Source organism: Epinephelus moara, chromosome 15 (genome assembly GCF_006386435.1).
Source record: "Epinephelus moara isolate mb chromosome 15, YSFRI_EMoa_1.0, whole genome shotgun sequence".
NCBI classification, from domain to species: Eukaryota; Metazoa; Chordata; class Actinopteri; order Perciformes; family Serranidae; genus Epinephelus; species Epinephelus moara.
In genome coordinates this window covers 6,505,560-6,523,227 of record NC_065520.1, presented here as the reverse complement: position 1 = coordinate 6,523,227, position 17,668 = coordinate 6,505,560, and the positions used below count along the sequence as shown (strand labels likewise).

Sequence of the window (17,668 nt, the reverse complement as noted above, 5' to 3'; positions counted from 1 at the left end):
CTGGTTCATATAATAGTGAAATTCAATGACATGAACATTGTCAACAACAGCACCAAACAGGAAGCAGCAAACAGGCCAGACAGTAAACATGGATGGGACTCCAGGGAGGTGAAAGAACATGAACAAGTCTTGGTTCTCTTTTATTTGGAAAAGGAAGAGAAACTGATGGAGTTGTTGAGTGAACAAGAGTCTGCGTTTAGTTTGGCATGTACCGGATCCACCAACTGGCACTTATTTTAGTGAGAAACCTTAAGTTTTTTCATGGTTGTCCTCTCATTCCCACTGTCTCCCTCCACTAAAATAGCACAACTAACCAATGGAAGCTGGTGGCAGGTTAAGGCAACAAGTTTATATGCAAATACAGTTTATCTTTGCGGATTATATTGATGCCGAATTGACAAGAATACTGTCAACATATGACACCTTTTATCTTGTGTTTCTTAAGTGATGTGTTTTTGCGGAGATGTAAGGAACTGTTAAAATGTCACATTTCTTAAAGGGAGTTTGGTGTAAGTTTTCCAACAGGAGCAGGATGGGAAATAATCTCAAGACGAATCTAGTTGTCTTGCAAACAGTGACCCTGTGAGCTCCCCAGTGTTTGTTGTATCTTACAATTAGTGACTAAAACTCAAATTGTCTTCAGACGTGAGAAGGTGTCTGACTGTAGGCTTTTAAAAGTCTTTTCAAAGTCTTGTAGTTTACGGTCGGCATTAGGCGTTCAGTCAGAATCATAACACACTTGAGGCAGCCGATTCCAAATTTGCCAATTGTCAGTCTTAATTTGATGCTCAGGGTGTAAAGATCAACAGTCCTGCCAGTGCTGATATAAATCCACAACTATCAGAGTTAATTTAACACTTTGAGATAGTTTGGAGAAGCTGCCCCAGAGTCATATCAGCTGTGTGAGCGAACAAACAAACTCTCATATCAACACTTGTCAACTCCTGATAATTAACACTGAAAAATCAACACTTGTTAATGCTGGAAAATGAGCTTTGCCGTACCGAGCCTTCAAATCTGATACATAATTTTGTTTGTTTTGTCTAGTGTGCTATTTCCATGCATTTCATTATAGATATACAGCGTTACATAACAACACCCTGAATATGTTCATTCATACACCATTAGAAGTAAAATATAATATTTCACCAAGTATTGTTTGTGCAAAAATCTGGGAATCTTGCAGTACGTATATACAGATAAAACACAGTAATGATGGTTTGTATTCAGCTTTCCCCAAACTATTATTATGACACCATTTGCTGCAGTTTAAGTGTTGGTACACTGTTATTCTAATCAGGTCAGTGGATCGTTCCACTTTCTTTTTTTCCAGCTGAGTGATCATTCATTCCTTCAGAATAAAACAACCCTTTAAAATCTGCGGCCTTTGAAGTCCGCCTGTTACATTCAGCATCCATTCTGCACATCAGCGCGTAGCAAATCCACAGGAGAGGATGCAAGAGGATATGAGTTTGCACATATCCACCGAGAGGAAACTGCAGCGAGCACAAAGAGCGAATTCACGAAGGAGGACGCAGGAGGAGAGGGGGAGGAGGGGAAAGAAGAGGAGGGAGGGAGGGGGAATGGAAAGAATAATGATGAAGACAATGAGAGGAGCAGATGCAGATGAAAGACGGGATGATGATGGCTGACGATGATGAGACTAAAGTAGCAGTTTGGGGGGATAACGGGCAAAACAAGGGGAGCTGAAAGAGGAGAAGTTTACGATGGCTTCCTGCAGAAAAATTGCTCCGGTTCCCCATCGCAGTAAATCATGTCACTTGGCTACATCCTGTCTGTTCTCAACTTCTCACCGGCCTGAAGGCGATAAACTGCCCTGCCGCCTTATTGGAAACAGATGTTGTGAATGGGAGAGAAGCAGAGACAAAGAGAGAGGGTAGGGAGGGAAATGCTGGGGAAAGTTGGTTGTATTGGATCAGAGGTCTAATAGGATCAGTCTGAATGCTACTGGTTTCAGCTCTGAATGTCTGCCAGTACACTGTGGTTTGATCACTTCTTCCAAAACAAATTGGAAACCAGTGTTGATCAGAATCTACAGTCTGTTTTCTATGATTTCAACCACCGAAGATTGTTGCTGAGATTCACCTTCTCTGCTGTTTGGTTGGCTTTTCATGCTCGAGGAACTGGTGTTATCAAAGTCAACATCTCTGTGCTTAATACTGTATACTACACATAAATGTCTGACTATAACCTTTAGTTTTAAGTCCTTTCCTGCATGGGTTTGACTGTTTTTACTTTAACTATATTATTTTGGAAGAAACCCAAAGCCTGTGTTGGGTTTCTAGATTTTGTTTGGTGCTACCCAAGTTGCTCTGAAGCCAAATTAAAGCTGTAAAGCATGAATATAGCAGCAAACAACTTTTTGCCAGGTAAAGATTTCGTAGAGTAATGGCGTCCGGAGCAGAGAATGAAGTCACACTACCTCTCTATGTGTTGTAATCTGAGCTTCTCTGTTCATTGTTGTGGTAGGCAGCCCGGCCGCGAGTGCATATTAGTCCATGTGAGTCCCTGTGTGTGTATCCCTCTGACAAGGTAATCGCCGGTGCTTTGCAATGCGCTACTATTGCGGTTATTGCTTATAATGGCATCCAAGCCCACAGTGGCAGAATGGTGTTGCTGTAGAAGCCAACACATTCTCACTCCCTACCTTGTCACATATCGACGTTTGGTCATGGACCTCCCACGTCTAGATAAGACATGCAAGGTACCCTGGGTGCGTTGGTTGTTGACTGTCTGCCTGTTACATGCATTGTCTTCTTTCAAAATACACCTATGTTTTCACAGGTATTTTACCGTTTACACACAGTCTCTTTCAAAATAAACACACTACATCGGTACAACAACGCGAACTGACTTTTTTTTCCCCTTCAACAACAAACGCACATGGTTGGGTTTAGGAAGAACAGGGTTTGGCTTTATCATCTTATGGGACGCGAGCACCACTCTCCCGCAAAAGTTGGTGTTTGTTGGACCCATCCACCACCCCTCCCACCCAAACCACTGAGACTTTTGCCACCTTAACTTTCGTTCTTGCCTCCGCTGGGCGCCATTAAATTATAACAGCAACGAGTTGCATATCAGCCGACGTTAAAGGGCGGCTTCCTTGGTTGGTGTCTGATGCCACAAGTCACTGCCCAAGTGCCGGATTTCGATGACTTTGGAGTGAGACCAGGTTGCGGAAGCCTACCCTTTGGTTCCCCCACATGTCAGCCTGGTCACATGTGAAGTCACTATAATTAGCATCTACGTGAGATGCACCAGGCTTTGAACAAACTCTAATGGTAACCCATCCATGTCATTACTAGATGGTCAGAGCAATGGACGTAGTTTAAGGAGCATGCTGCTCATGGTGGGCGTTAGGCGAGGTGGATGGTTCCAACAAACACCGGACTTTGACCCAGGAGAGCAGTGTTCGAGATAAACAAATAACATTGGTTGCAGCATTTGTGGCACTCAAAACCAGGTGTTTTTTGGCAAAATCCACAATCTTTTCCAAACCATAACCAAGTAGTATTGTTGCCTAAACCCAACCGCCAACCACTTCTGGCTCTGTGTCAAGATACAAAGCAAAAGGCTGCCCTTGGCGTCATTTTAGTAACACCTGGGGCTTCTGCCTAAGCGGCAAAATATGACAAGTAGGGATGTGATCACGTTACCCACATTAACATCCTTCAGTCAGCACTGTTGCCATTGTTAGCACTGTTTGCGCTGTTAGCACCATTCGCTGCTAGCTGTCGGCTCAGCCACCTCCATGTAGAGTCATGTGCAGAAAATCCCGGCTCAGACTCTGTATCATAGACATGCTCTGAATGTCGCAAATCGTTCCTTTCAAATATACATAACCTACTACTTTGCTTTGGAAAGCTATTCATCTGTGTGTTGAAACCTGGCCCCCGATAAGTGCGCTAGACTTTGAAACCATTTTGACAAAGTGGCCAAACACTTTTAGGGTCTGTCACGTGATGACGTGGGGCCGAAAAGAGACGTCTGTAAATCTGTGGATACATTTTTTGGGCACCACAACCCCCATTAAAAAACTCGTTACACTATCAGGATTTGATCCATCTGTTCCGATAAAATTCAGAAAGTCTGGAGAAGACGCATGATAAAATAATCTTATGCCCATTCAAGTTAGTGGAGTGCTAAAGCGGAAGTAGCTGCTCAGAAGACCAGCTTTTTTGGCTTCATGCACTGCTGATTAACTTTCACAGGAATGAATGGGGCCCCACTGTCACTGCTGATTAACTTTCACAGGAATGAATGGGGCCCCACTGTATCCAGTTCTCTTTATACACCCATGGTTTAAACACAGATTGGCTGATTTCGACTATGAATCTTTTTTGACCAAATAACCATCCACCATGGAGACATCCTGTACTCTCCTACTGCTCATTCTACCTCAGAACAACCTGATGTTTCCTGTGGTGCCCTGAAGACTTCCAGCACCTACAAACAAACAAATGGACACTAAAACTTGAAAGTCTGATCCCATTAACTAGATTTATACCTTTAATTTAAAGCCTTTTTATAGAGGTCTCATTGTTTCTGATGCTGTTTTTACACTATGTGCTTGTGTGTGTGTTATTTTCCCTGCTGTACCCTCATGCCTCTCTTGCAAAAGAGATCTTAAATGTAATGACATTACCTGATTGAATAAAGCCTATAAAACCCAAAACAAATGTGCACTTCCTGCAGCATGCCTCCACATCTCCTGTACACGCCAGGCATTGTCTTCCGTGTTTCAACCTTGTCCAGCCCATTTAATCCACAGCAAAGGAGCGGATCATTCCCTCTTAATCCAATCAACATCAACTCTCACATGAGGAGTTGACGTGGGAAGGATGCAGTCAGGCAAGCTCACATTTTACCTTCCATCAGGAGAAGGAAAATATCCCCAAAGTCTGGAGTGCCACTGCAGGACTGGATTTATGTTAATATTCAGATACAACTCATATTAAAAAAAAGTTATATAACACCTTAAGAAAAGTCTGGGAAATGTTTGCAGAGGCCTAATGGAATATTTTGACTGTATATTTCTGAATAATGAAATCTTAGCTTGCTTCTCAAATCCAACACATGCTGCACAGAAATAAAGGGGATTTTCTGCTGCTTGCACAGCCTGACATTAATCAGTGTAAAAAACACAAGCCAACAACACACATAGTTACAGCTTAGATAATCGTGCACGAGCGTGCAATGGCGCACATTTTGTATAACTGACCCATGATGTCTACAACTAACAGTTTGGAGGTGAGATCTTCCCAAAAAACATAGTGTTGCTGCACACTGACAAAAGGCTGCAAGAGATTCAGAGTGAAGCGGTGAAAGTTAACAGACTGATAGTTTTCCTTTGAGCCTTTAAACTGATTATCAGACATGCAAATTAGAGTCCAACACGCTGCATCATCACGCGCGCAAGCAGAAAGGTCCCTGCAGCTGCAGCTGGAGGACTGGAGCATCCAAAACAACACATTAAGAAGAAGCGAAGACACAGAAATAAAAGTGACCCGGTGTTCTTTCACAGCTGCTGAAACGAAAGTGAGCAGACATGTAGAAGACAGTTCACCTACCCATTGTTGAGCTGCGGTGGAGACTGGCCCTGAGACAAAGAGTGGCAGAAGTCCCTGGTGATGTCCACAGGTTGTTCAGAGGGGGGCTGCATACAAACAACTGGACGTCCCGTTTTGGAATCGGAGGGACGGCGGGGGTGGGGTGACGTCACGGGTGGGTCTGGAAACGGATCAGACTTCATTAATCCGCTCCAAGTGTCCTTATTGTACGGAAGCCGAATGCAGTTACACAGGGGGAAAAACATTTGCCCTGTTTTTCTGAATTAATTAGATGATTATGTCAGAATTATGAGATTATTTCAGGGGAAAAATCTGCTCATGTTTCTGTGAAATAACCAGATAAAGCATTCTGAAAAACGATATTTTAATAGATTATTATCTCATAGTTAATAGAAACGTGTTCATGGAAAAAGAAATCTGCTCTTATTTTTCCTAAATAATGAGATTTAAAAAAAAAATTGAATAAAAACGAGAATTCAGAAAATTTTGTTTTGAGTTTTGAGAAAAGGTTTGATGGAAAAAAATGTTTTTTTTTAATGACATCAATAATTAGGAAAAAATGTTATGTTATTATATCAGAATTAAGAGACACATTTTCATGGAAAAGAATCTGCTTTTATTTTTCTGAAAAAAAAAACCCCCAACAACAACAAGATTGTCTTCAAATTTTTTTGAAAAAGTTTGATGGGAAAAATGTTTTTCTTGTTTTTCTTTAATATTAAAATAAATAATTTTGACAAATGAGATTTTACAACATTATGATCTCAAAATGATGAGACAAGTTTTTAAGAAAAAAAAAATTCAACCCGTTTTTCTGAAATAACGAGATAAAAAAAATTCTGAAAAATGAAAATTTACAAAATTATTGTCTCAGAATCATGAGAAATTGTTGATGAAAAAAAAAAGAAATAACATGGTAAATAATACTAAACAACAAGATTTAATAAGATTACCTCAAAAAAATGTGCTTCTTTCTCTAAACTGATGGGGAAAAAAAGTCAAAAAGATTCAGAAGAACAAAGCAGATTTAAAAGAACAAAAATGCAAATCAGCCAATCAAGTGGCAGCAACTCAATGCATTCAGGCATGAAGACATGATCAAGATGACCTGCTGAAGTTCAAACCGAGCATCAGAATGGGGAAGAAAGGTGATTTAAGTGACTTTGAACGTGGCATGGTTGTTGGTGCCAGTATTTCAGAAACTGCTGATCTACTGGGATTTTCACGCACAACTATCTCTAGGGTTTACAGAGGATGGTTCGAAGGAGAGAAAATATCCAGTGAGCAGCAGTTCTCTGGGTAAAAATGCCTTGTTGGCAACAGTAACTCAAATAACCACTGGTTACAACCAAGGTCTGCAGAAGACCATCTCTGAACCAACAACACGTCCAATCTTGAAGCAGATGGGCTACAGCAGCAGAAGACCACACCAGGTGCTACTCCTGTCAGGTGGTGGTGTAATGGTGTGGGGGATATTTTCTTGGCACACTTTGGGCCCCTTAGTGCCAACTGAGCATGGTTTAAACACCACAACCTACCTGAGTATTGTTGCTGACCGTGTCCATCCCTTTATGACCACAGTGTACCCATCTTCTGATGGCTACTTCCAGCAGGATAATGCACCATGTCACAAAGCTCAAATCATCTCAAACTGGTTTCTTGGACATAACACATTGCTGTATTGGTAATCAAGATCCTCACGCCCACCACACAAAGAGCTGTATAAAGAAATCACCAATGGCAAATCAGGTTTTATACAAACAGAAAACACTTTATTATAAACAGAATTTATATTAAAACACACATCCTTCAGTCTAAAAAAAAAGGGGGCTGGGTGGTGCAAGCACAAGATAAAAGAGAATACTCAGCGTCCCTCCTGAGGAACCACACGAATGGCTTTGAAGCCGATGAAATGTCAGAATCAGAGAGGCACAGTTTAGAAGCAACAACAACAAATCACTCTTCGTGTATGTTGAAGAGTGGAATATCAGAAGCAGCCATGCGGGAACGCTTCGAAATTTTGAACAGAGGAAAAAAAAGGGGGCTGAAAATGTTTTTGTGGTTAAACTGAGTTGACAGGCATAAGAGGAGCTACTGCAGCATGTAACATCACCAAGCTAGAGGGTAAACAGAAACAGATTAGGAGGAAACACGCAGGCACATGTTGTTTGAATATATTTACATCACCTACAGGAGCTGTTTTACTGTATGTGAACTGCGGCTGACTCCAGTTTGTATTCTTGTTTCTGTTTTTGTCCTGAAATCATGGGAGGACACCACACAAACCGTGCGTCTCTTGGATATAGCGTAGTGCATCATCCTGAGTTAAAAATAATTTATGCACAAGTGTAAAGCCACAAAAAACTCCAACATTATGTGAAGCATCAAAATCATAAGTTTTCATTTAGAGCAGCAGCTGACAGGTCAGTGACATTCGCGTCTGGCTAAGCAGAAGCTAATTTCTGTGACTTTTTGTGCTTAAAATAACTTGTAACCCTCAGCTAACCCATGCCATTAGTTCTACATCAGCAGCGTCGACAGACACAATCCATTACACGACAAAGCTGCTGTCTCACTGAGAGATCAGAGCAGGGATTTCCTCCAAATCAAACAGTTTACAGCCCGCAGCCGTCACAGTTTCAGTGGGATGACGGGCCAGTACTTGGGCTGTTTGAGGTCACAGTTTCTGTCGAAATTTAGCTGCATCGCCGCCTCCATGGCCAGGATCTTGGCAGCGTCTTTGCCATACAGCTTCTTCATCTCGGCCCCCCGTCTCTCGCCGGGGCGCTCCGAGGGAGGAGCCGCGCTGCTTCGCCAGGAGACACCTCGCAGGTCCTGGTCGGCTGGCACGTAGCTGTCCTGCTGCTCAGCCTCCATCTGCTGCTGCTTCTCTGCAGAGAGAAGATTATTTTTAGACACGTAGCAGACAGTCTCACCTTATTATTTAAATTAAACTTATCATATTTGATTACAAGTGTGCATCCCCAACAAGTGATGGACATGGGAGAACTTTGGAGACTCTACTCATAAAATAAACGTACTCAGCTCCTCCCTGTGTTTCTCCGTCTGGGCGAAGTACTGCCGAAGCTCCTCGCTGATCTCCATGTTGCTTACGTCACACTCGATCTCGCTGTCCGAGCTGCTCTCCTCGTCCCCGTCCTCTCCATCTTCGCTGTCGCCCTCTCCTGCGTTCCAGTCTGCGTAGCGCTGCTGGTGGCTGCCGGGACACTGCTCCTGGCTGTAGGCATGGCCGTAGGCGGCCTCCAAGGCCTTTCTGTAGGCTCGCCTGTGTCTCTGGTGCCAGGCCATGGCCTGCTGGTAGTGCTGCCAGTAGCGGCTGTACACAGGGCTGGAGAACCAGGACATCACGGTGCTTATGTCCTCCTGGAAATGAGAAAGATCAGAACATGTTTTGATCCTTAGTTTCATATTATTCAGTCTTTTCATCAAAAATCTGACAGTTTTAGAGTAATTCAAAGGATGCACTGGGCACAACATGCAGTGAAGTTGTACTTAAAAGACCAAAAATAATTAAATTTGCTGTTGGATTAGTTCAATGCAGTACAGAGGCAAGATATTTAATGTTCAAATTGATAAACTTTATTGATTTTTGTGCGTATAAAGTGATTTTGGGTTAGATTCCTACAACACGTTCCAAAAAATGCTGGGACAAGGACATATGTCCCTCTGTGAATTTCCTCTGAGTGGGATTAATAAAGTCTCTTTCATCTTATCTTATCTTATCTTTCCTAAATTTTTGTGTGGACGAAAGATTCTTAAAGGTCTTAGTAAATGTGGATCTGCTGCTCTTACGTTGCATTCATTGAGGATTACGATAGGGCTGCGTTACTATCAGTGGTTTTCTCGAAGTGTGATGTTCCCCAGGTCAGGGTCACACACTGAGCCCACTTTTTTTTTTTAAAACGCTAGAGTATTAAGTATCAGACAAAATATTAAAAATGTACAGGATATAAACTGTTTACGGAGCAAAAACAAAAACCAGTGCCTAAAAGAGTAAGAACAGAACTCAGATAACTACAAGAGTGACTAAAAATTAACTAAAAGTGCTAAGGTTTCTCTTTTATCTTTCATATTATATTTTTACATCTTACCATTCTGTGCCATTTTATTTTTTACTTGCTTATTTGTGCATGTTTTTGGCTTTGTTATGTTATTTCTCTTACGTTTTGCTGTTACCATGTTATGTTATTTTACTTTTATTGTACGGTACTTTGGTCAACTATGGCTCAGTCAAAATATTAGATATAAACTGTTTGGAAATGTCATATTCTGCTAAGATATTTGTACTTTTACTCAAGTGTAGCTTTTAGGTACTCTATCCACTCCTGGTTACTCCAACATGAAGCCCAGCACACCTTTAATGAGGAATACGCAGGTTTAAAAACGTCAATATTTCACCTTCTCGGCTTCCTTACCATGATTGAAGATGCCTGCAGTTCAGTGCTAACTCAGTTCGCCCCGTTAGTCCCGTCAACCTGCTACTCCTGAAAGACAAACAGCAACTACTATAAACAAATAACAAATGACGAATGTCTGCTAAACAATATCTTCTTTTGGTGAGTTATCATACAGCTCTGAAATACAACAGTTAAGCTAACTTCACCGGTTCAGGAGGCACGAGCTGACATCTTGAAAACAAAAATGGACGCCGAACACCGCGCTACTAAACACACAGTTAATACATGTAACATTTAACGTGTATTTACAGGCGGAATTCCTCTCATTAGCAAACATTTACCGGCGTGTTGTCAACTTGTTTAGCAGCTCATGGTGCTTCCTGAAAGATAAATTTCCCAGCAGCCTTTGAGCCACAGCAAAATAAATTCTGGCCACCTGGCGCCACCTGGTGGACACTGTGCGCATGTGCAAGATAATCTGGGCAGAGCATCTGTGAGTTGATATTTATGAAATAGCTTGGAAGAACTAAACTAGTGTCATTTTGAGTTTGGAATAAAAGAGAGTTGTGGTTTATAATCTTGACTTCATGTTCTGTGTTTCTTTTAATGGACAAGTTGATCACTTTTTAGTGTGTTCGTTAAATATGATGTAAAAAGATTTTGATATCTTACATTTTGCCCATTTTACCCAGATTCATTCCAAAAATGTCCTTGTTTGACATCTTTAAAAAGCCCTGGATGCCTGATATTGAAAGGCCTTGCTTTTGTCAGCCGTATGCATGAATGGATTACTGAACAGGCCCATAAGGCACAGGCACAGGGCCCAAAGTGTCAGGGACCCCCCTGGCCTTCACCTGCAAAATGTCCCTCAAATTAACACGTATGGACCAGGAAGAGACACAGAAAGACCACACAGAGATGCAAAGGAACTGCAAAGAGACACAAAATAACTTCAGAGAGACACAGAACCAAAAAATGACACAAATGTACCTCAAAGATAAATAAAAAATAAATAAAAAACCTAAAAGAAAATCACAAAATGGCTTCAAAGAAAAAGACTGTGTTTATGTAAAGTGTATATTCTTACATTGTGTATTCTATAGATATCTAATACTTAGAGTATGTTGAGTTTTTTTTTCTCCAGTGATATGTTTTTCTTTGTATGTGGTTTGTATATTTTTTTACTGCTTTTAATTATAAACTGCTGCTGTAAAGAAAGCATTTCCTAATTGGTGATAAAAAAGTGCATCCATCTATCTGGCTGCTAGCTACAAATATAGCTACAGAGACACTAAACATCCACAAAGAAGCAAATTTATATTTTGAAAAATCAAACAAACATAGAATGACTACAAAGAGACACAAAATGACCAAAAATACATAAAATTATCTGAAAGAAACACAAAATGACCGTGAGGAGACACAAAACAACCAAAAAAGTTACATCCGAGAGACACAGTGTGACTACAAAAAGACATGGAACAACCAAAAAAGACACAAAATACCCCAAAGAGACACAAAATGACAAAAAAAAAGCCCACAATATTACCTCAAAGAAAGACAAAGCAAATAGATAAATAAATACCTAAAAGAAAGACAAAAAGATATAAAACATCCAGAAAGACACAAAATTATATTAAAAAAAAGACTACAAAGAGACACAAAATTACCAAAAAATACATAAAATTATCTGAGAGAGACAAAAATGGCCGAGAAGAGACACAGAACAACTAAAAAAAGACTCAAAATTACATCAAAGAGGCACAAAATATCTACAAAAAGGGACAAAACAACCAAAGAGAGACACAAAATGAATACAAAGAGTCACACACAAAACAAAAACGAGGCAAACTGAGTCTGTATTTTCTGTCTGTTTTAGGTTGAAGCTGCTCAGGGTGTGGACATTGACGTGCATCACATGACATGAGGGTCATAGGTGAAGTTCAGTCTCCTTATAGTCATGAAGGTGAGTCAGCATGTCTTTTTTTATTCATGGAATAAACATGCAAGTTCATGTTTATTTTAAGTTAGTCTGAAATGTGTTCATTTAGTTCTGTATTTCGGCGTGACAGTACACGCTCAAGTTTAGGATTTTAAAAAGCAATTTGCAATTTTTATTGTTTTGCATCTTGTCAAAATTCCAAGAAGTGTTGGTTTGTGTTGCAAAATATCCGCAGAACCATGTGATAGTTGTGTGCTCGCTTTTGGTCTTTGAATTAAATATAACATTATGTGAGCAAGGACATTGTGATGTTTCAGGAAGGGGCGGTGTAGAGAGCGGAATAGTTCGGCAGAGCGTCTGAGTGCTGTGAGACATGTTTGACTGTATATCTGGGTCATGCTTTGGCTTGAGGCTTCAAAGCTTTCAGAGGAAATGCAAAAAGACAGATGTGCCTTTTCAAAACACATTTCCTCTTCTGATGTTTGAATGGATGAGTTCACACAATGGAATAAGTATTTTGTCTGCTCTCTCCAGAACATGGGTTTCCAGAAGTATTCCTTCCTTGAATACGACCCCGGATTACTGTGTAGGTAGTCATCCATGTATACATCACTAAATAAACTTACCCAGTGCACTGTGGATGAAGCATCCTGTATTTCACCATGCATTTAATGATTGTCCAGGCATACAGTGACAAATATGACTGCACTCTCTCCTTTCATTTACAGCTTAACTAAAGGTGTATGACATACCATGGATCACGAGAGGTAAGTTTTATTATTATTATTGTTATTATTACTATATTTAACTTTTTACATTTGTTAATCATAGTGCTGCTGCGCAATATTTAAATAATATTAATCTATCTTTATATCACAATTCCCCCAATTTTCCTGCACAAACACTCATAAGAAAACACTATATATATATGTTATATTTAAATATTTTACATCTTTTAAAATGCCCATTGTAGTTAAAAATGTCACAATGATGAGTGATGCATGTATGGATACCAGAAGTATCAGTACACATAGAGATTACAGGTCATACAGTACAAGTATGTGTCTACTACTCCCTCTGCTGGTAGGCCTCGTACATTAACAATAATAATAATATTGCTTATTTTTATAGCACCTTTCATACAAGAAATACAAGTGCTTTTCAAAAGGAAAATCATATGCACTGATTGCCTCACAACATAGAAATAGACCAGATGGATATAACAGAGGCCAAAAAAACAATTTGATATAAAGGACATTTAAAGACAAAACTCAAGATAAAAATAGAGTATAGAGTATATAGAGTGTGTCATAGCTCAGAATCAGCAAAAACAGGTGTTTTCTGGGTGCACTCTGTTTAGCCCCCTTGGGTGCACTCTGCCTGACAGAACTTTTTGGTTTGCTCCGATGGATGGTGTCCATTTCTTTATGGTCTTTTATTAGGTGATTTTTCAGAAATTGCAGAATTGTAACTCTTACCCATATCTTTATTTTCTGTCTAGAATATGCAGACCAGACTTTACTGCGCATGTGTCATACCTCTTCTCTTTCTAACCTCCTTGACCCCAACCAGGAAGAGCCTCAAAATGATCACCAAGAAAACACAAAGCAGTTGCAGAGAGGCACAAAGCAACCACATAGAGTCAAAATGACCCAAAAGAGACACATAACACCTATAACAGGTGTTTTACGTTGTAAAAAGTCCAGCCCTGACTGTGTCTGCTTTGAAAAATTCCAGCCCTTGGACAAATCTAGTTGATGACCCGTGTCCGAGCCCATTCAGGGCTTTGGATATGAGGAGGAGGACCTTAAAATCAATTCTAAATGTAACAGGGAGTCAGTGCAGAGCAACTAAATCTGGAGTAATGTGCTCTGTCCTCTTGGTTAATAGCCGAGCTGCAGAGTTTTTAATGAGCTGAAGTCTCTGTGTGTGTTTTTTTTCCCTTTTTGAGGCCAGTAAAAAGTGCTTTATAGAAGTCAGGGCAACTTGGAATAAAGGTATGAATCAGTTTTTTGGTTGTATGGTTGTAGTGTAGCTATGTTTGTAAGGTGGTAAAATGTCAGTGCAAACCCCAGTTTTCACAGTTTGTGAGCAGCACAGAGTAAAACCCACAACACCCAGACCAGAGACATTATTAAGAGCTGTTATTGACACTGTGGTTTCTGTTATATACTTCTCTTCCTTCCCTTTGTTGTCCGAGCAGCCGACTGAGCACCATTTATTTATCTGAGCCACAGCTGTTGACCTAATTTATAAGTATCAATGGAACAAAAGTAAAATTATGACCGTCAGTGATGGATTCGACTGCGTCACACACATCATTTTCACACTTGTCTCATGACTGCAGCGCAGGAACTCCTGACCTAATTTCATTCTCCAGTCACTTTAAGGTTTTGCAGCTTTTTAGCCGCAGTCCGGAAACTGTCATTATCTCCTGTAGTGAGAAAAACCCACTGTTGGTCTGCATCTTTGATATCGTGTACCTGGTTCCATATCCCGTAAACCTGCTTCCATTTAAATGTCTGTCTCTGATGTAGTTTCAGTTTGTCTCAACTGCTTCAACTTTGTCTGTGTCCAGTCCAGCTGAGGAAAAAAGACATTATAACAAATGTTTACTAAAAGTTTTCAGTGTTTCAGTGGCAGTGTATTTGTATATGGTGCAAAAAGTGCACTTTTTTTAATTCACTTGGAGTAAAAAGTTTTGAAGACAAGGGTATTGAAGTATGAAATTAAAGGGACAGTTCGTCCAAAAATCAAAAATACATATTTTTCCTCTTACCTGTAGTGCTTTTTATCGGTCTAGATTGTTTTGGTGTGAGGTGCTGAGTGTTGGAGATATCAGCCGTAGAGATGTCTGCCTTCTCTCTAATATAATGGAACTAGATGGCACTCCGCTTGTGATGGTCAAAGGGCCATAAAAATACATTTGGAAAACTCAACAGCAATGTCTCTCTCCAGAAATCATGACCCAGTTACTCAAGATAATCCACAGACCTTGTTGTGAGCACCAACCGTATTACTGCACAGACAAAAGCATAGGTTAAGGGGCTGTTACTCTTCTTAAGAACACTGGGGCTAATGGGTGGAGTATGACTTGATTAAATTATTCTACACAGTGCAGTACTTTGACCTGCACCTGTGTTTGTTGTCTCAGCAGACAGTATTCCATGTGCGTGGTGTCTCGTGAGAACATCAGCTTTCAGAGTGTTACAAGACAAAGCCCGGAAGCAGCAGCTGTGCAGCCAGGACCTCTGTGGAGATCACGGTGTTGCTGTGTGAAGGTAGGTCGACACCACAACAACATTCAGCTTGAATTTGTTGATATTCTTTTTATATTTAAAACTCTTAATTAATTTGTGCAGTGTCAGTTAAAGCCAATCATGACTGCTGAAGTGGAGCTCGGTGCCACTGATGGCAACCAGGACCTGGCCCAGTTCTTAGAGGAGATACCCCAAATGCAAAGGTCAGACTGATGATAGCTGTTTAACACGGCAGAATATTAAAGATTATTCAGAATTTTATGAATAAATAAATTAATCTTTATTTTTCCTTTTCAGACTGATGTGTCACATCCTGCAGGATGTAAAGCCTGTCCTCAGACTGACGACCAGCAACCACAACACGCCAGCGACCATCAGCGACCATCAAAGGATTCATGCTGCGGTTGGTTGTGTGCCACTGTAACAGCTTTATTGTTTTGGATATATAATGTACAGCAGATGTTGCTTAGCTTTCGGCTCATGGGCCAGATCTAGCTGAGGAAACATCTGGACCCCGTGGCTGGACCAGTTAGGAACTGCTGCCCTAAAATGACTGATCCTGACTATGCTGTCTTGTATCTGTGCAAAGTTTTCACTAGAGAGGTGTATTCATATTTCTCTACTGAAAGGGGCGATGTCTGTACACTTCCCTAAAATCTGAGAATCAAAGGTATGCCAGGCAAGCTAGATTAGGTACGTCACTAATACGAAAACCAATCGCTGTCTAATAGGGGAACAGACTTAGAGGCCAGATTTAGATTTAGATTTTTTATGTGGGAAAGCCATGTCAAACAAAATACTAACATCTTCAGGGGGACTTTGTGCAATACCATCACCACACACCACAAGGACAGTCTGACTTTTCCACTGTTTTGAACACACTTCTGAAAAAATGTGACTGTATATTGAAATCTACGTCTTGTCTGCTGCCCTCAGCTCCTGCAGGTGGTGGCCAGCAGCAGTCGACTGGAGCAGAAGTTGGATCACTGCCTTTGGACCCAGAAGGTTTTTAGTGTCCTGGTGATGGGCCTGATAGCTTTGTGGGGCTTCACTCTGTTCATCCACTATTCAACCGGCCATTTTCACTGGACCACGGCTAAAAACTAAAACACTGGTGCTCACAATGTTGATTTAAAATGGATTTTTCTTTAATGTTAAACATTAATTTTGAAGATCAGTGTAGAAATACAGTGAAATAAACACTCCAACAGCAAATGCACAGGAAAAAACAACAGCAAAAGACATGACACATTGACACAGTTAACCTAGTCATTCACTTTAATTTTCCAGTCAGGCTAACAACCAGTTGCCAGATTTAACATTTCTCCAAATATAAATGATTTCCTTTTTCCTTCAGTCACATATCAAATGCTGGGAGCAGATTTTCAAAATTGTAGCAGCAATTTTCTCGCTGGCAGTGTGGATGGAAAGAGCTTCAGACCTATCCTTCACTCTGCCTGGCTCAGCCACCCCCAAACAGCGCAGTTAAAGGCACTTCAAATGGAACTCATGTGTCAGCTGAGGGAGTTTTAGTCAAAATTTTTGGGTCTGTCCAGCCATTTGCATTACGTCCTTGCCTGTGAATATACTTGTATTCAAAGTTTGTTTCTCATATTTCAAAATGTGGCCTGCAACATAAATTCTTGACTCCTGGAAGTCTACATGTCTTGAATTTGTCATGTTACTTGGATGTTTGATGTGGGTACCTCTGGGTGTACATGAATGCATTTACACACCAGAGGAACGAAAGATATTAGCTTGGGGGGTAAGGGGTTGTATTTTGTCCCTTGATGAATCCTGTGTGTGTACCTTGAAAAGGCAGGTACTGTAAGCCTGCAGCTGGCGCACTGCTATCTACGTGCCATCACTATTTGGCAAATTGGAGAGGTGAGTGGTTTCCTGCTGAGAGTAATGCGGTTAGAGCAGTGATGTCACCACAGCAAATATTGTGTGGTGTTTAAGCAGCAAAACTAAATACTGTGGTTATAAACTTGACAGAGGAAATACATTCATACTTTTAGCTTCTAAAATTATCAATCAATGTTCCTCGTGCATAAATTCGCACACCTCTCTGTTCATGGGGAGCTGGACAGCAGCTCTGCAGCTCTGCTCTGATCTCTGCTATCTACATATTGTAGAGAATGTAATAAATATTTTCCTCATTGAAAATGTATTATTTTACCCACCTGCAACCAATCTGTGGATCCCTGTGTGTGTAATAAGCGGAATCCATGCACGTTGTGAGCCCACCTACAGTGGTGTGAAAAAGTGTTTGCCCCCTTCCTGATTTCTTACTTTTTTGCATGTTTTCCACACTTAAATGTTTCAGATCATCAAACAAATTTAAACATTAGTCAAAGATAACACAAGTAAACACAAAATGCAGTTTTTAAATGAAGGGTTTTATTAATGAGGAAGAAAAAAAATCCAAAGCTACATGGCCCTGTGTGAAAAAGG

At 40.6% G+C, this 17,668-nt stretch overlaps 2 protein-coding genes across 3 annotated transcripts in view; both read right to left on the bottom strand.

The window, feature by feature from the left end:
• Nucleotides 1-5,687, bottom strand: part of LOC126401713 (neuronal membrane glycoprotein M6-b-like) — a 61,734-nt gene extending 56,047 nt beyond the window's left edge. Inside the window, exon 1 of the mRNA XM_050063161.1 lies at nt 5,592-5,687. Coding sequence (XP_049919118.1) covers nt 5,592-5,595 — 4 coding nt within the window. The 5' untranslated portion in view covers nt 5,596-5,687. The remainder of the gene's footprint in view (nt 1-5,591) is intronic.
• A 1,654-nt stretch (nt 5,688-7,341) lies between these two features.
• Nucleotides 7,342-10,410, bottom strand: gemin8 (gem (nuclear organelle) associated protein 8). Of its 2 annotated transcripts, none has more exons than XM_050063655.1 (4): nt 10,351-10,410; nt 10,028-10,096; nt 8,633-8,975; nt 7,342-8,482 (listed from the first exon to the last, which is right to left on the bottom strand). In XM_050063655.1, the coding sequence occupies exons 2-4, from the start codon at nt 10,028-10,030 to the stop codon at nt 8,223-8,225; spliced, it is 606 nt and encodes a 201-aa protein (XP_049919612.1). In that variant the 5' UTR covers nt 10,031-10,096; nt 10,351-10,410; the 3' UTR covers nt 7,342-8,222. The 2 variants fall into 2 exon arrangements, with proteins under 2 accessions (XP_049919612.1, XP_049919613.1); XM_050063656.1 differs by lacking the exon at nt 10,351-10,410 and adding an exon at nt 10,216-10,285.
• Between the last annotated feature and the right edge of the window lie 7,258 nt (nt 10,411-17,668).

Coding starts and splice junctions, on each gene's coding strand:
- gemin8 (XM_050063655.1), bottom strand. Junction 8,483..8,632: donor GAAACACAGGGAGGAGCTGA/GTACGTTTATTT, acceptor TTCTCTCTGCAG/AGAAGCAGCAGCAGATGGAG.